The sequence below is a fragment of the Dermacentor variabilis genome, chromosome 6, assembly GCF_050947875.1.
Source record: "Dermacentor variabilis isolate Ectoservices chromosome 6, ASM5094787v1, whole genome shotgun sequence".
Taxonomy (NCBI): domain Eukaryota; kingdom Metazoa; phylum Arthropoda; class Arachnida; order Ixodida; family Ixodidae; genus Dermacentor; species Dermacentor variabilis.
The window spans coordinates 4,692,968-4,712,621 of record NC_134573.1 but is presented as its reverse complement, the minus strand read 5'-3'; the positions used below and the strand labels follow the sequence as shown (position 1 = coordinate 4,712,621).

Sequence of the window (19,654 nt, the reverse complement as noted above, 5' to 3'; positions counted from 1 at the left end):
TTACATGTCCTGCCCATGCCCATTTGTTTTTCTTGATTTCAACTAAGATGTCATTAACTCGCGTTTGCTCCCTCACCCAATCTGCTCTTTTCTTATCCCTTAACGTTACACCTATCATTCTTCTTTCCATAGCTCGTTGCACCGTCCTCAATTTGAGTAGAACCCTTTTCGTGAGCCTCCAGGTTTTTCGTAAGCGTCCAGGTTGCGTAAGCCTCCAGGTTGCGTAAGCCCGCTTTTTAGCACTGTATATGCCTCATTTGTCCTCCTAACTTCACTGAGCCCTATCATATCCCATTTACTGCCCTCTAATTCCTCCAATAACACTGCTAGACTCGCCTCACTAGGTAACATTCTAGCGTTAAATGTTGCCAGGTTCAGATTCCAATGGCGGCCTGTCCGGATCCAGGGATTCTTAGCACCCTCTGCTGCGTCACAGGTCTGACTGCCGCCGGGGTCAGTAGCCTCGCAGCTGCTGGGGACTGAGGGCCGGGGTTTCATTGCTGTAGTCATATAGGAGGTTGTGGCCAAGTACTGCACTATTGTGGCCAATCCTGCTCTGGTGCTGGAAGTGCGTTACCGGTTCTGGTAACCGGGATCAGGCCGCACTTCTAGGCCTGTTTATGCAATTTTATCAACACACGGATTATCTCTCTTTTTTTTTATTCGGTGGAAAATTGCGCGGCAGCGGGATTCGAACCACAGTCCTCTTGCACGCGAGGCAGATGTTCTACCTCTATGCCACAGGTATTCAGCTTTAACTTGGGAAGAGGACCTTACTGTTGAAGCAATGAGCGACAATCTTATGGGTGTCATTAAGGAGTGTGCAATAGAAGTCGGTGGTAAGTCCGTTCGCCAGTATACCAGTAAGCTATCACAGGAGACGAAAGATCTGATCAAGAAACGCCAATGTATGAAAGCCTCTAACCCTACAGCTAGAAGAGAACTGGCAGAACTTTCCAACTTAATCAACAAGTGTAAGACAGCTGACATAAGGGAGTTTAATATGGATAGAACTGAACATGCTCTCATGAACGGAGCAAGCCTAATAGCAGTGAAGAAGAAACTAGGAATAGGCAAGACTCAGATGCATGCTTTAAGAGATAAAGCTGGCAATATCATTACTAACATGGATGAGATAGTTCAAGTGGCTGAGGAGTTCTATAGAGATTTATACAGTACCAGTGGCACCCACAACGAAAATGTAAGAGAGAGTAGTCTAGAGGAATTTGAAATCCCACAAGTAGCGCCAGAAGAAGTAAAGAAAGCCTTGGGAGCTATGCAAAGGGGGAAGGCAGCTGGGGAGGCTCAGGTAACAGCAGATTTGTTGAAGGATGGTGGACAGATTGTTCTAGAAAAACTGGCCACCCTGTGTATGCCTCATGACCTCGAGCATATCGAAATCTTGGAAGAATGCTAACATAATCCTAATCAATAAGAAAGGGGATGCCAAAAACTTGAAAAATTATAGACCGATCAGCTTACTGTCAGTTGCCTACAAACTATTTACTAAGGTCATTGCAAATAGAATCAGGAACACCTTAGACTTGATTCCGTAAAGGCTACTCAACAATAGACCATATTCACACTGCTGTATCAATCAGGTGATAGAGAAATGTGCGGAATATAACCAACCGTTATATATAGCTTTCATTGATTACGAGAAAGCATTTGATTGACTCGAAACCTCAGAAGTCATAGCGGCATTACGAAATCAGGGCGTAGACGAGCCATATGTAAAGATACTGAAAGATATCTATAGTGGCTCCACAGCCACCGTAGTACTTCATAAAGAAAGCAACAAAATCCCAATAAAGAAAGGTGTCAGGCAGGGAGATACGATCTCTCCAATGCTATTCACAGCGTGTTTACAGGAGATATTCAGAGACCTGGATTGGGAAGAATTGGGGATAGGAGTTAATGGAGAATATCTTAGTAACTTGCGATTTGCTGATGATATTGCCTTGCTTAGTAACTCAGGCAACTAATTGCAATGCTTGCTCACTGACCTGGAGAGGCAAAGCGGAAGGGTGGGTGTAAAAATTAATTTTCGGAAAATTAAAGTAATGTTTAACAGTCTCGGAAGAAAACAACAGTTTACGATAGGTAGCGAGGCACTGGAAGTGGTAAAGGAATACATCTACTTAGGACAGGTAGTGACTGCGGACCCAGATCATGAAACTGAAATAATCAAAAGAATAAGAATGGGCTGGGGTGCGTTTGGCAGGCATTCTCAGATCATGAACTGCAGGTTGCCATTATCCCTCAAGAGAAAAGTGTATAACCAGCTGCGTCTTACCAGTACTGACGTATGGGGTAGAAACCTGGAGGCTTACGAAAAAGGTTCTACTTGAATTGAGGACAACGCAATGAGCTATGGAAAGAAGAATGATGGGTGTAACTTTAAGGGATAAGAAAAGATCAGATTGGGTGAGGGAACAAACGCGAAATAATGACATCTTAGTTGAAATCAAGAAAAAGAAATGGGGGCATGGGCAGGACATGTAATGAGGAGAGAAGATAACTGATGGTCATTAAGGGTTACGGGACTGGATTCCATGGTAAGAGAAGCGTAGTAGGGGGCGGCAGAAAGTTAGGTGGGTGGATGAGATTAAGGATTTTGCTGGGAAAATGTGGCCACAATTAATACATGACAGGAGTAGGTGGAGAAGTATGGGAGAGGCCTTTGCCCTGCAGTGGGCGTAACCAGGCTGATTATATATATATATATATATATATATATATATATATATATATATATATATATATATATATATATATATATATATATATGTATTTTTCTGCTCATGACTCGCCCAGTACCTGCCGAGTCTTGTCTCTTGCGCAATGAATGTCCAGCATATTTACATTTTCTTTTTTTGTTCTTCTTTTGTGTGCTACACATTCCAACATGGCGTTTACTTTCCCCCCCTCCTTTTATAGCATTTGTATAATGAATATAAAGTGCACATTTACTGCCTTGCTAACCTAAACTTATCTATGTCCACGCCTACTTGAACTGCATTCTCTTGAATATGTATCCTGCCCCTTTCCTGCAACAGCCTCAAATGTGAGGCTACCAGTATGTTCAAGTAAATAAATAAATAAATTAGAATATCGCCTATCACCATCTGCTCTGATCCACACCGCTCTCTTTCTGTCTCCTTAATGTTGCACCTAACATTCTTCATTCCATCGCATCTTTGACTGCTGGTATCTCTACTGAATCAAATGCTTTTTCGAAATCTATGAAAGCGATATACAGAGGCTGATCGTACTCTGCAGATTTCTCGATTACCTGATTGATGACGTGAATGTGTTCCATTCTAGAGTATCCCTTCTTGTGGAGCCATCTCGTTCCCTTAGTGGACTGAAGTCCAGTGTTGCCCTTATTCTATTAGAAATTACCTTGGTGAATATTTTATATAATACTGGGAGTAAGCTAATGGGCCTATAATTTTTTAATTCATTAATGTCTCCCTTTTTGTGGATTAGTATAATGTGGGCATCTGTCAGTTCTCTGGGACCCTTGAAGTCGATAGACAGTTCATATAAAAGCCCGCCAGTTTTTTAAGCATTGTGTCTCCTCCATCTTTTATAAAATCGACTGTTATCCCACCTTCTTCTACCGCTTTGCCCCATTTCATGTCTTGCAAGGCCCTTCTCGCAGTGCGGACTCGTAGCAGTGTAGATCGTTGATCAACATCTAGAAGAGCTCTTGCTGGCCTCCCTTCACTTGTTAGCCATTTAGACTTAAAACGAAGAATTGTAAGGGACGCCAGCAGAAGTTCGCATTTCTCAAAAAGGTGGCTAAATCTTTAATGTCATTAAAGATATAAATGTTTATCATGCAGCCCTCAAAATACTATTTGTGTTACAATTTCTAAATGAGTGTACGTGAGTTACATGTCTGACAGACAGAAAGGAACATGTATGTTTAACGTGCAAAAACTTGTATTTACATTTAAGCCTTGAGATAGGTAGGAAAAATCGGCAACTTGCTTCGTTATATCGAAATTTTTTGTATTGAAATTAGACCTTTTATGCAAATAAGTACAGTCGCCGATCAATATTTGTTACATGGAAAAAGGCTGCAGAATTTTCCACATTATTGGGCAATGGAAAAAAGCAAGTCTGAATGAGAAAACAATTCATTTTCATAAATTTGGAAGTCGGCGATGAATGACATGGTTTAGTGCCCCGTACGTCAACGATAACTTTACATGAGCAGTATGAATTAAGCGACGCAAGCATGCCTTTGTGTGCACTCCGCCCCTGTTGCCGATAGCGTCTCCCGTACTGGAGCGATGCCATCAGGAAAAGCACCGGCAATGGGTAGCGAATGCTTCATCTGCCTCTCGCTCTAATGGGTCACCAAAATTCGAGATTACGCAAACTCCAATACTAAACACACTGGAAGACTGCTTGTATGGTACGCTGCCATTTTGGCACGCCCACTCTTTGCATACATGGCAGATTACCTCTAAAAAAGAGTGCGCAGCTGCATATGCGCTCAGTCGTGCTTACAGCCATGTGCAGCCGCGGTCATGACGCACGCCAACTCTCCGCCCCCTCGTGCGCACTTGATCGCATTACGGCAAGCTCGCTCCCCTCGTGGGAATGATCCCCTGTCTTATTTATTTATAGATACTGCAATCTGAAGTCAGATCATAGCAGGGTGGGTATACACAGAAATATACAAGCATGTAAACACATACAAAATTCATCACATATACAGGCAATTTCAGACATTGGTGAAGAATACATAACATGCAAGAAAAAAACACACAAGCAGATAACGTACGAATTCATAACATTTGCAAGCATTTTTCAAGCATTGATAAGGAATTCTGGGTAACAATGTCAGAATTAAGATTATTCCAGTCTGTTATTGTCCTAGGAAAAAAAGAATATTTGAAACAGTTATTCCGTGCGTTGATGGGGGTTATCGATAAAGCATGCCTTCGTCTCGTGTTATAACCTGGAACTTGGAAGTGTTAACCTTATAATGGCCGTTTACGAGTTGAAAGAGGAACTTTAATCGATAGATACGGTTGCGCACAGTCACTGGAGGTAATCCACTGCGTCTTACGAGCTCACCAACAGACGCGCGGCCGTATGAATTAAAAACAAACCTAACTACTTTATGCTGTATACGTTCCAGTTTTTTAATATTGGTTAAAGTGAATGGGTCCCAAATAATTACGGCATATTCCAACAACGGACAAATGTAGGAATTGTACGCCAGTAAACGAACACCAGACGTAGATGATTTCAGTGAGCGCCTCAAGAAAAATAGTTTACGCAAAAAATTTGCAACAACAGTATACTGCTGACGGACAGATCCATTGTCCCTCTTCTTGGAAGCTTCTCAAACACCTCCTCGATAGTCAAGCCACCCGCTCTTCCCAACAAGATCGCCTTACTAAACTTCTCTATACAGAAAGGAAGAAACAGGGCTGTGCCCAAGTATTAGACTACCTCACCATCAAGTATCTCCCCGTGGGCCCAGTGCAATCTCACGGCTCCTACACCGGGGCCCCCAACCCCCCACTGGACGAAGACTTTAGTGTCGCTGAGATCCAAGCCGCCCTGCATAAATTAAACAGCCGTTCTGCCCCTGGGCCCGATGGGGTCACGAACAAAGCCCTTCGTAATCTGGATGATGCCTCCGTCACCCACCTGACAGATTATATCAATGACTGCTGGCGTAATGGAGCCATTCCGCCGGCCTGGAAAACAGCAAAGGTCATCCTTATTCCGAAACCTGGCAAACCTTCTAGCCTCGATCATCTTCGCCCCATCTCACTAACCTCATGTGTGGGAAAGGTTATGGAGCATGCCTTCCTCACGCGAATTAACACCCATCTGGAAGACACTGCAGCGTATCCTCACTCTGTCATTGGCTTCCGGGCCCACCTGTCGACCCAAGACGTCATGCTACAACTTAAGCACCATATACTAGAAGATAGAACACGTACTACTAAAGCTATACTCGGCCTCGACCTCGAAAAAGCATTTGACAGCATAGCCCCTTCCACCATTCTTGACCGCATCTCACGCCTTAATATCGGTGCGCGCGCTTATAATTACGTCAGAGACTTTCTGTCTAATCGCACGGCCTTCCTTTCGGTGGCGGATCTCCGCTCCGACGCCCAGACTTTGGGCAGCGCGGGAACTCCCCAGGGCTCCGTTATCTCCCCAATGCTTTTTAATCTTGCCAAGGAGTTGCAGCAAGTGGACGGTGTCACCCACACCATATACGCTGACGATATAACCATCTGGGCCCACAAAGGCAGTGACGGCGAAATAGAAACGGCACTACAATCCGCCATTGACACAGTCGAGACCTATATCCAAGGCACGGGGCTTCGCTGCTCCCCTGCAGAGTCCGAACTCCTTCTCTACAGGCCTACTCTCCGTGGCCGCCATCCAAAATACTCCACCGCTAAACGCCATTACGAAGACATTGCACTTCATCTCATGGATGGCAGCCCCATACCCCTTGTCACCAATATCCGTGTGCTCGGCTTGCGAACGGAGCGAATGGCATGGCCCTCGCCAAAATCAAGATGAATACAGCCAACACCATGAGACTTTTGAAGCGGGTCTCCAACCGCCGTGGGGGTATGAAAGAGGAGAATCTGCTCCGATTAATCCAGTCATTCGTAATTTGCCACATCACCTACGTTGCTGCGTATCTAAACTGGTACAAGGCTGAACAAACCAAGATCAACATACTTATACGCGGTGTCTATAAACAAGCCCTCGGCCTCCCCGGTTGCACCAGCACTGACCTCCTCCTTCAACTAGGCGTCCACAACACACTAGACGAGCTCATCGAGGCCCAACGTCGCTCTCAGCTGGAGAGACTCACTCTCACAGCGACGGGTCGCCATATCTTCACCTCGCACGGTATCACCTACCACCATCAACACGGCCATAAGCACCAGATCCCCTCCACCATTTGAGCTTGGATTCACGCCGATCCTATCCCCAGAAACATGCACCCCGAATACAACCACGCACGTCGCACAGCACGTGCCACGGTTCTCACCAAATCCCTTACTCGCCACGACGGTGAGTTCCGTCGACGCCGCCGAATATCCCCACGGTACCCGCTTTGCAGCCGTCACCACGCGTGAAGGCTGTCTCCACCATGCTATCAGCCTAGTAACCCCACACGCTGAGGAAGCTGAAGAAGTGGCCATCGCGCTAGCCACACTAGACCCAACATGCCATACCATCGTCTCTGACTCCCGCTCCGCCGTTATCAACTTTATCAACGGCCGTATTTCACACCAAGCCTTGCGCATCTTGCAACAAGCGCCCCGCTCAGCCGACCATCAGGTTACGCTCGTCTGGTTCCTGGCTCATGTAGGCACCGTCCACCCGCACCTCCCCAACCTCAACGAGGTTACCCACTCCCTAGCGCGAGGCCTAGTTAACTGTGCGGGAGAAGGGGAGGCTGCCCCCACCAGTAGGGATCGCCTGACACGCTACAATGATCTTGTGAAGTCCTTCTACTTAGAGCGTAGAACCTTCCCCGGCCCACACAAAAAACTATCCCGAGCGCAGGCTACTACTTTCCGCCTGCTACAAACCAATACTTACCCCTCGTTACAACTTTATAACAAGATCTACCCAGACATTTACCCCAATCCCACGTGCCATATCTGCAAGACACAGCCAGCCACACTTCCACACCTGCTTTGGGACTGTACACACCAATACCCTGACACTAACCCCACGACCCTCTCGTCGAGATGGCACGCTGCCCTGCGTAGCCCCAACCTTGACGACCAACTCTGGGCGACCCAGCAGGCCTGCGAGGCGGCGAAGAGGCAACACCTCGATGTCCCCATGTGGGAGGCCTAGGCCCAGCCACCATCTCTTGCTGGTTTCAATAAAGTTTATTCAGTCAGTCAGTCAGTATCTATGTGCTTAGTCTAGGAAAGCTCATTGGTTATCCATAGGCCCAAATATTTGTACTCTCTTACCTCTGATAGAGATACATTGTCAACATTATATGCAAATTGAAGAGGTTCTTTCTTATGTGTGATTCTCATAGAAACAGTTTTTTCAAAATTAATAGACATTTGCCATTGTTCGCACCAAGCATTATGCGTCTTAGCATTATGCGTGCGATCATTGCATGCGTAATGTGAAGATGTTGCATTGTTCCCCCTGCAGCAAGTTGTTTTTTCATCCACTTTCATTGCCAATAATTTATAATTTCTTTAATTCAATTAGTAAGTACAAGTAATTTCTCCTTTGTTGTCCTTGGCGTCTTTATTGGCTTCTCATCACCTAAAAACAGGTCACTCAGTCTATTTGTTTCTGAAAATAAATGAGTTATAAGCAGCCCTTCATGTGTCCTGTACCCCCTTTCTATATCCATGTCAGCGCAAAATCCATATTGCATTTCAAAGTGAAGATTTAGCTGCTCCAAAAGGTTGACCTGCTGTTCCAAAAGGTGCTTGGAAGTGGCTTGGCCCAATCAGATCACTGAATTGGCCTGTACTTCCATAACCACCATACGAGACCCAAACGGTACCCTTTGAAACTGGGTGGTGGCATGTGCCACTGTATAGAGCTTGAGTAATATTAGATATGCTTAAAATTCAACTCCTTGCTGTCTATAATGAATGCATTATAATGAAGCAGACACATCCCCTGTCATTTATTGTGGCAGACTGACAAGAACAGTTGCATGCCAAAACAAATGTAAGAACTAAAGCTCTACCCTAGACAGACGCCCGTCACCACGCTCAAATAGAAGCATTTATACAATTAATGTCCTGATCATTCAGAAGGTGGCCTGACATGGGGCGTAAGATGTGGTCAATATGGTGGCATGTAAATGTGGCAATATGCTGCCTTTGCCCATAGCACAGAATGTGGTTGGTCCCCGCAGGGGCGTCTGCGTCAGCAGGCGTTTGGTGTGTTGCGACACCACATACTCGAGCACACGAGGGTTGGACCCTCCCGCATGTAGCCGTGCGCGGCTTAGCCATGTCTGGGGAAAGGGGGATCCTGGAGGTTGAGCCGATGCTGGGTGTCTGGACCTTTAAGGCCCCCCGGCGGAGGCAACACACCTCTTTGGCCTCTGCTTCACATAGACGGCACCTCCAGACTGGCCCACCTGGAGGAAATCGGCAGTCCTCTTTTCCTGTCCCTCTATTCAACCTTTTGCTTTTCCTCTCGCTATCTCTTCTTTCCTGTCTTCTTATCACTTCTTCTCACTTCAGGATTTCTAGGCGGCAAGGGTTAACTTGGTGTATGTATCCAACCTTGGGTATTTTATATTAGGTTATAGTAGCTACGTACAGCTGGCGTCTGCGTTTCCTCCCGGACTTGTGGCGTCCTCTTGTTGGGCTCTGTGGTGGGCGGCTGGCGTAGCTACCGAAATTAAATTATTCTGTATGGCTAAGACGTCATTCCCCTCACTTTCCGATCGTCCTCTTTCAAAAAGAGGGCGCACCGAAGAAACCTTTCAGCTATTCAGTCAGCGGAAAGAAACTTTCCCGTGCTTTCATGTAATACACAGTCAAGATTCCGATAAGACAGTCAGAACTATTTCACCTTTAATCGTAGCTAAATGCCTTACCGAAACACTAGGTGCTAGCTACAAAGTGACAAAAATGAGCAGTGGCGACCTTCTTCTTGAGGTCCGCCACACTCAGCAGCATGGCAAACTCACCAATCTCCTAGCATTCCGTAATGTGGCAATGACCGTTATTCCCCACCGATCATTGAATATGTGCAAAGGAGTCATCTCTGATGAAGATCTATTGAGCCTAAGCGAGGAAGAGCTCCTGGAGGGCTGGAAAGAACACAATGTTATTCAAGTGCAAAGAACAAAGATCAAGCGAGACAACAAAGACATTCCAACTAAGCATCTCATCCTTACCTTTGCATCGAGCATGCTACCAGAAACCCTAGAAACGGGATATACCAAAATTAGAGTCAGGCCTTACATCCCAAACCCCCGAAGATGCTTTAAGTCTCAGAGATATGGCCATGGTTCGCAAAGCTGCCGTGGCCGACTTACCTGTGCAAAGTGTGGCGAACACAAACACGAATCCAACAACTGTAATGGCACACTCCACTGCCCCAACTGTGATGGTGGACATGCAGCATACTCTGAAACTTGCCCCACATGGAAAAAAGAAAAAGACATAATCACAATGAAAATCAAAGAAAACATTTCATTTCAAGAAGCGCGGAAACGTGTTTCATTTTTCCATACCTCAGGGTATGCTGGTGCGGCGCGCAAGGGGGCAGTGTCGCAGCAGACTCCCGCTCCGGCCCAGCCCACAACGAGTGTGGTTGTGGCCTTGCCACCAGCCTCCCTGGCGTCAGCAGCCAGCGCTGCTGCGCTGTCCCCGAAGGAGGGCCCATCGACCTCTGGGTTGGTGGCCTCCAAGGCCCTGCTTTTCGAGGCAAGGCCTTAGGTGAAAACACCCCGCTCGTGTGAGTGGAAGTCCAGCGGCTCCCAAAAGTCGATGGACACAACCCCGAGCCAGAAGGCGCATCTAGCGCCTCGGGAGCGGCGCGAGTCTCACGACCGCTCCAAAAAAGACAAAACTCGTACCATAATCACGGGGCCTGAAAAGGCTCCGTAAGTCATTTCTCTGACTTGACTCCTCTTGACACACAGCATAAAAATACGAAAAATATGGCTACACAAATAATACACTGGAATGTTAGAGGTCTTATCCACAACCTCGATGACATTAAAGAACTCTTACACAAACATAACCCAAAGGTGCTGTGTGTTCAGGAGACACATCTTAAATGCACACAAACAAACTTTCTTTGTCAGTACGCCATCTACCGTAAAGACCGCAACGAGGCGAATACCTCGTCTGGCAGTGTAGCAATAGTTGTGGACAAGTGCATAGCTTGTCACCAGGTCGCCCTTCAGACGCCCCTTGAGGCAGTGTCAATTTGGGCAATTCTTTTTAATAAATTAACCACTGTATGTTGCTTATACATACCCCCTAATTTTCATCTGGAAAAAAGTGATTTTTATAACCTCATTGACCAGCTTCCAGACCCTTACATACTCGCAGGTGATTTTAATGCCCACCACACCATGTGGGGAGACTCGTGATGTGACGCGAGAGGCCGTTTCATTGAAAATTTTCTTGTGAACTCCGGTGCATGCCTCTTCAACAAGAAGGAGCCAACTTATTATAATATCCATAATAATTCATATTCATCAATAGACCTGTCTATTGGCTCGGCTTCAATTTTCCCGGACTTGCAATGGCATGTAATAAAAAAATCGCTATGGAAGTGACCACTTTCATGTAATGTTAAATTCAATTCCTCAATATGAATGCCTCCTACATACGCCCCGGTGGAAACTAGCCTCCGCCGAATGGAATGATTTTAAGGAAGCAACTTATCACGAGATCTTATCACTGATTTTAACATAGACAATGCAGTAGCATATTTTATTTGTTTTATAATCGACGCAGCTGAAAAGTTCATTCCCCAAACACAAGGTCTCTCTTGTAAAAACGGGTACCCTGGTGGAATGAACAGTGCAGACTGGCACGAAAGAAACAAAACAAAGCGTGGGGTTTGCTGCGTCGCTCCCCGACTGCAGAAAACCTCATTGAATTTAAACTGGCAAAGTCACAAGGGAGGCGCACGCAGAGACAGGCAAGGAGAGCTAGCTGGGAGAGGTTTCTCTCGGGCATCACATCCTACACTCAAGAATCTAAAGTTTGGAATGGTGTAAGAAAGATAAAGGGGCAACAAATCCATCCTCTGCCCTTAGTGGACGACCAAGGGAATACCTTGGAGGACCAGGCGAACGCTCTGGGCGAACACTTCGAACATGTATCAAGCTCCACATATTACACAAAATCATTCCTCAAATATAAACACTTAGCTGAACTTAAGACACTTGATCGTAAATGCCGTCCGGATGAACCATATAACAGTCCTTTTAATATTGCCGAGCGCAAAGCTGCATTGAGCACATGTAGAAGCTCTGCACCGGGAGCTGATAGAATCATCTATGACATGATTAAGAACTTACACGAAGACACACAAATGACACTTCTGGCACTTTTCAACTCTATCTGGGCTGCCGGATACCTCGCATCCTCATGGAAGGAAGCTATTGTTATTCCCGTCTTGAAGCTGGGTAAAGACCATTCCTTGGCGGCAAGTTATCGCCCGATAGCTCTTACAAGTTGTCTTTGTAAGCTATTCAAAAAAATGATTAATCGTAGACTAATAGATTTCCTTGAACTTGTGGGATGTCGTGTCTGCCGAAGGACGAATCCCAACATAAAAACGCTTCTTTATTCGACTAACGATGGCAGCGGACGGGCATACCAATGCTACGTTCGTCACAGTAGTGGAAGGTAGAAGGCCGTCTTTCTCAGCCAGGCAGCCTGTTTTTATAGCCACCGTCGGTGACGCATACCTCGGGTGACGTGGCGGTGGCGCTATGTTTTAACGACCATGCAGTCCAGCGTGCAGCTGTGTTATGCCGGGCCAAATGATAAGAAGACGGAGGGTGCGCAGAAGTATGCGCGGATTGTGTCACCACAAACTGAACAATATGCTTGATCCCTATCAGTGTGGCTTCAGAGAAGGGAGGTCCACAACTGATCATCTTGTACGCATTGAAGCAAATATCCGCGATGCATTTGTACATAAACAGTTCTTCTTATCGATATTCCTCGGTATGGAGAAGGCGTACGACGCGACTTGGCGATACGGGATTTTGCCAGACTTCTCGGCGATGGGCATCCGTGGAAATATGCTAAACATAATAGAAAGCTATCTGTCCAAACATACCTTCCGCGTGAAAATTGGCAATGTATTGTCGCGACCTTTTATACAAGAAAATGGTGTACCTCAAGGAGGTGTGCTTAGCTGCACACTCTTTATCGTGAAAATGAACCTCCTTCGTGCTTCATTACCACCAGCCATTTTTTATTCTGTTTACGTAGATGATATACAAATAGGCTTCAAATCCTGCAACCTTGCAGTGTGTGAGAGGCAAGTACAACAGGGCTTGAACAAAGTATCTAAATGGGCAGACGAAAACGGATTTAAAGTGAACCCGAACAAAAGTTCTTGTGTGCTTTTCACAAGAAAGAGAGGCCTCGTTGCAGATCCCAATATCGAAATGTATGGCCAGCAAATCCTTGTGAACAAAGAGCACAAGTTCTTAGGTATCTTACTTGACTCTAAACTAACATTTATTCCACACATAAAGTATCTCAAGGTGAAATGCTTAAAAACAATAAACTTACTGAAAATTTTATCCCATACAACATGGGGCAGCAACAGAAAATGTTTGATAAATCTCCAAAAAAGCCTCATTCGATCACGATTGGACTACGCTGCCGTGATTTATCATTCTGCAGCCCCGAGCGCGCTAAAGATGCTAGATCCGGTTCACCATTTAGGAATTCGACTGGCCACTGGCGCTTTCAGAACAAGTCCCATTGAAAGTTTGTATGTAGAATCAAATGAGTGGTCACTTCATCTGCAGAGAACATACATCAGCCAAACATATTTTCTGAAAGTCCACTCTAATCCTCAACATCCGTGTTTTAATACCATTAACGATATGACATATGCTACACTCTTTCATAATCGTCCCTCCGTAAGACAGCCTTTCTCGCTGTGTGTGAGGGAACATAGTGATGAAATGCATGTCCCACTCATCGAGCTCCGCCTAATGCCTCCAGCTAAGCTGCTACCTCCTTGGGAGTGGCAGATGATACAATGCGATATATCTTTCATGCAAGTTACAAAACACGCCCCAGAGATTGAGGTCCAGGTACATCTCCGGGAACTGCAATACAAACACTCCTGCACAGAGTTCTACACAGACGCATCGAAATCACGTGAGGGGGTGTCTTATGCAGCCGTCGGCCCATCCTTCTCGGAATCAGATGTACTGCATCCGGAAACAAGCATCTTTACAGCTGAGGCCTACACACTATTGTCGGCTGTAAAGCATATAAGAAAAACAAAACTAAAAAAATCTGTTATATATACGGACTCCCTAAGCACTGTGAAGGCTTTGATGTCATTTTGTAAGCACAAAAATCCAGTAATCAATGAACTATGTTCCGTTCTATGTAAAGCGTATATATGTAAGCAGCATGTCATCATATGCTGGGTGCCGGGTCATAGGGGCATCGAAGGTAACGTTCTGACGGACCAGATGGTCACATCAATTGCATTGTATTCTGTTCATCCTACTGCTGCAGTCCCTATCACAGATCTGAGGCCCTTCTTGCGCAGGAAACTGTGAAACTACTCGCAACGCTTGTGGGACAGGGAAACAAATAATAAGCTGCACGTGATAAAGCCACAATTAGGGTTCTGGCCTTCTGCACTAAAATCATGCCGGACAGATGTCCTATTCTGTCGTCTTAGAATAGGATACACATTTGGCACCCATAACTTTTTACTCACCGGAAATGACCCTCCAACCTGTGGCAGATGTGGGGAGAGGCTGACCGTGCTCCATGTCCTCCTGGAGTGTCGAAAAGCCGAATCTGAGAGAAGGAGACATTTTTCCTTAGCATACCGTCAACACATTCCTCTTCATCCTGTAATGTTTCTCAGTCCAGAACCGCTTTTTAATACAAACACAGTCCTAGGTTTCCTCAGAGATGTTGTCCTACACGTTATTAGTCTTATATATTCGTAGCGCTTCCTCTTTTGAGAGGAAGCCACTGTGATAGTCATACTGTATAGCACATGCCTCCGGGCCCTTGTGTTTCAAGGGCTCTGGTGAGGCAGTAGCGCTCCAGGTAATTTTACAAAGTCAAATATCTTTTATAACGCATCATTTTCTCACGATGGATTTTATTGCTCATATAACATGTCATTATCATCCACATGATCTTATAAGAGATAGATTTTACGCACTCTAGAGCGACTATTTTTTAGGCCCCTTTACAGCCACGTCACATCAACCTCGTTGAACTCATAACTACACTGTGAATTCATCAACACTGGCTTGGCGCTCTTTGGCCATACCTGGCCCTTGCACCAATAAAAACTACACATTCATTCATTCGTTCAACGTGGTTGGTAGTGCCCCATGTCATTGATTTTGCCACGCCTCCAAGGCACTGGACAGTGGCTGGTGACAGCTGCATGGGACTAGAGCTTGACCGTGGAGCATGGCACAGCTGCCAGGACACAGGAGCTGTCTCCAGTCAACTTTCAGGTGGCTCCTTTCTGTTGCCAGAGCACAGCTGGCATCTACAGTGGCCCGCATCAGTGATGCCTTTCTCCTCTCCCTGTGTTCCACTTCTTTTTCTGCATATCTCTTTGGATGCTTCATTTCTTGGTATCCCTTCTGTCCTCTTTCCCTATGTTTTTTCCAGAGCACATGACCCCTGTGGTTCCTGCGGCATGTTGTAGAAGATCACATGTGCACACATCACACATCATTGTGACTGAGACTTTTCAGGAGTGATTGAGAATAAACCTTTTTACATCCCTCATGCTCCAGCCACAAATGCCATGAGTGTCATGAACGCCTGCACTCATGGCTGCTACCTGTGATGGTGCCCACCGTCAGCAAGACCTGGCCATCTTCAGGGAGACCGAAGAACATGACGTGCAAGACTGGGTCTTGTCACAAGTACCCACAAGTTGGACAACCAGATGAAATGTAATAACATGATATTTTACTTTGCTGACATTGCCAACTGCTTAAAAACCTCTAGGTCCACTATAGTGCTGGTTTGCAGTGGTCACTTTATTCCATGGAAGATCTGTTGAATCTGTCGGCTGCATTCCTCCCATTCTTCTGTCCATCTCATCGCACAACCACAACAACACTACCACACCAAGAATTAGTGCTTTTCACGACAACCATGGGCACTGCACATGCATTGGTCACGCTATGACATCGCCGGTGCAGTGTGACATTGCTTGGGAGGAGAGGTCTTTCATAATTTTTTAAAGAATATAATGATATATTGTCCATGATTTCATTTGCACTTTGTGGAATTATCTTGCACATAAAGCTCCCTTGGCTCTCGTTCAGCAATAATACAGAAACCGTGCTGGAGCATTGTTTCAAGCATGATAATCAAGCTCACTGCAGTAAATATAGGGAGACTCCTAAGGGATGATGTTAAACATTTGTCATCACATTCCCACCCGACCTTAAGTAGTCGTAAAAGAAGAGAGTGTTTTTGGTGCGGGAGAGCATATTTAGTACATTCTAGGGGATGTGCTTATTTCCACGAAGCTGCGGCTACTGGGACACTGCAGGGATGGTGGGCTGCTAGGCAATGTTAGTATTGTGGCGGCCACGAGCAGGCCAGAACATGCAGGCAAGAGCGAGCCGCGAGTACACCTTCAAACCGGTTTCTCTCTCTCCCTCTCCTCTCCTCTGATGGTGAGGAGAGGGAAGGGCGAGCAGCGCCCCAAGGCGGGCTGAAGAAAAATAAAACCAGTTGACAGTTGGGATTCATGCCGTCTAGTTGTCTCTGTCCTCTGCGCGTACTTGTGTCCCAGCAGTACTAACCAGTGACTTTGTCGCTTAATTGAGCAATTATTTAGCAACCTTAACAATAAATTCGCCTTTTTAGACTATTAGAAAAATTTTTAGTCACTTTTTGCTGGTAAGTTAGTGTTATTTTAAACATTGTAAGAGTAACTGCTTTCTAATCATTAAAAACATGAAATGTGTTCAGTGGGCATCATGCACTGCACCGGTGGAAGCTTTGCACTTAACTTGAATGCTGTTTCCACACCAAGAATTGCCACCATGTGAAAGAACCACATAAAAGCTAAACTCTGGTTTTATGGTTACAAATATTAGGAATGAAATCTCAGCTTTCGGTTTTCTCTCTTCTCACAGCAAAAGTTGGGGCTGTGCCCCTGACTTGGACAAATGGGCTGTTGGCGGGCATAATCATAATCAGCTGACAAATGAAATAGCACAAGCTGAAGCCATAGCAAGATTAGGAGAGATTTTTCATTTCATTTATTGAAGCCTTAAAGGCCCGGAGGCATTACACAAGGCGGGGGCAAACAAAGTGTGAGGAACTCTTCATCACGCTAAGGAGGGAAAAGAGGAAGAAAAGATAGGCAAAGAATAGAAAAGGAAACAACGCTCAGGAGAAGGAAACAACGCTGCAGACATGATGTATGGAGGCTCTCCATCTACAGCTTTGTCATGCAAAAAATTCACGTTTCTACTGGCATGTCTACTGGCATGTGCAGAATGAGCTGTTTTTTTTGTGTTGTCATTTTTTTTTTCCCGAGTGTAACAGTTTTGATAGGTGCCACAGAATAAGTGGTTAGTGGCCCACCTCTTCTTCTTCTGAATTATCCTGCAATCATTCTAACTTGCACTCATTCAGGAAAACGTCAGCACAGCTTTACAGTTGAAGAGAAGAGATTTGCCCTGAACGAGGGACAGAACCCTAGAGCAGCTCTGGAATCTGAGCTTACCAGTAGGCAAACAGAGCAAAGCTGAATTGATCTCGCAGCACATTGCAGTGATCATAAATGGTGTGCCCTTCTTTTCTGTTTTCTAAATCAGAGGCTGCGGAGATTATTCGAGACATATGCAAAGCTGTCGCTCATCTTCATCGCATGAACATTGCCCATCGGGACCTAAAGGTAAGCTCTTCACAGACTTACGTATAATGTGCAAGATTTGTTTTAATTGCACGTATGTTCATTTTTAGTATTCTACAGTTCCTCATTTTAGTCTGCAGAGTCCTGTACATTTGTTGCTCCTTGCAGCCTGAGAACCTGCTGTACTCCAAGCCTGATGACAGTGCAGTCCTTAAACTGACGGACTTTGGCTTTGCCAAGGAAACTACAAATTTCAACTCATTACAAACACCGTGCTATACACCATATTACGTTGGTGAGTTCTCCGAATAGCATGCACCGTACCAGCACCTTGGAATTGGTAGTAACCAGGAGTCAGTGAATTTATTCATGAGATCATGATTCAGCTTGAGTGTGAGTTCATCATTGAGACTTGGCCTTATTGCATGTGATGTTAATGAGAACAGGCAGGGCGGCATTCTTGGCTCCTCTCCGCCTATCCACATTTTTCTTGTTTGCCCTGAAATTCTAAGAAAGTTGATATCCTATGTGCAGTGCTATGGTTTACTGGTTTACTGAGTTGGTGATATCCTACATGAGTTTTATTAGGTTTGCATGAGATTCGCAAAGACCCACTCGTAGATCAAGTACTGACTTTCATGACTTTCTGACTTTCGTGACAGTTGGTTTTACATTAATGTGAACTTTCTAGTGAGCCCTAAAAAGTTCACATTACATTGTCAAACTCCCATGACTGCTTCTGCTTTTTCATAAATGCAAATTGCTGTACAAGAACACTGATAAGTGCAAATAAAAGTACAGCAATGCTTTTAAAAGCTGATGAATTGTCTCTTCTTGTCACAACAAGGGTTCATGATTCAATGATTTGATGCATGAGTGCAAGCAATGTAGTGCCTGGTGCTTCCTAAAATAAGATTCAGTTGACAGTAGTGCTTTCTTTGTCTACCTTGTTAATAAGATGAAAACACCAGTGGCCATGACCACAACTGTGCCCGCGAGTTAAAAACCACACTGCCGCCAGTTACTCACCAGTTATTCAAGCACAGGCATTCTCTGGCTGGGCTTGATTTATGTAGCATTGCCATTTGTTGGGCGTGTCGGTAAATTGAAAGCATATTTAGCGCCAGCAAACAAGGACGAAAGGGAGACGACTACACAATGCGCTAACTTCAACAACTTGATTTTCAGGAAATACACCTATATAACCCATGCACAGTGGCGCCACCTTATCCAAATCTTACCCATTCAAAAAAGCCGTCTCCTTATCTAACAGGTGAAGGATTTCAAAGTGCACTCCACAAGGTGAAGTGAATCGATGTATCTCCGAAGGGGTCGATGTGGTTTCGCGCAACAAACCGATGGTCTCGCGTGTACCGGTTAAGCGCGCAACTTCGTTTTTGAGGCAGAACGGTCTGTGTGTTTTGCCAGCGGACAAGGAAGGTGGCTTTGTTGTCCTCAAGGAAGGTGATTTTAATACGAAAGCCTGCTCTGCGATTGCCTCTGTGTTCGACCAGTGTAGTAATGTATCTCGCAGAAAAATCAAGCTAGAAGCAAAGCGTCTTTGTAAGAACGCAGACCTTAGTCAGTTGGTTCGTGAAATTGACAATGCAAAGTCTGGTTGCCTTCAAATTATGTTTAGTGCGAAGACGCACAAACCCGATTGCCCATTAAGGGTAATAGTTTCAGAAACAGGGTCATGGCAGAAAAAGTTCGCTCTTTTCTTGCAAGATAAGCTGCGAATTCTTAATATTGATGACCCATTTTTGGTTAGGAGCTCTGCAGAAATCGTATATTTCCTGAAGGAAAATTCTGACAAAAGCTTATCAGCTTGCTCCTTTGACATAAAGGACTTGTACTACTCCTTGCCTCAAAGGAAACTAATAACTTGTGTAGAAGAGTGCATAGACGAGTATGGCTTGGTTTCGTTCCAAAATTCAGCCGGTTTGTCCGTTCAGGGCTCTTTAGATATGCTTAGTTGCTACCTTCACTCTACATATGCAGCATGGAATGACGACATATTCATTCAAAAGCAAGGGGTTTGCATCGGTTCATG

The 19,654-nt window shown here is 45.2% G+C and overlaps 1 protein-coding gene across 6 annotated transcripts in view; it reads left to right on the top strand.

Annotated features, from left to right (window-relative positions):
* MAPk-Ak2 (MAP kinase-activated protein kinase 2) overlaps positions 1-19,654 on the top strand; it is a 397,658-nt gene that overhangs the window by 149,492 nt on the left and 228,512 nt on the right. For all 6 annotated transcript variants that reach the window (XM_075694688.1, XM_075694691.1, XM_075694687.1 and 3 more), the window contains exons 4-5: positions 17,564-17,643; positions 17,770-17,896. In XM_075694688.1, coding sequence (XP_075550803.1) covers positions 17,564-17,643; positions 17,770-17,896 — 207 coding nt within the window. The remainder of the gene's footprint in view (positions 1-17,563; positions 17,644-17,769; positions 17,897-19,654) is intronic.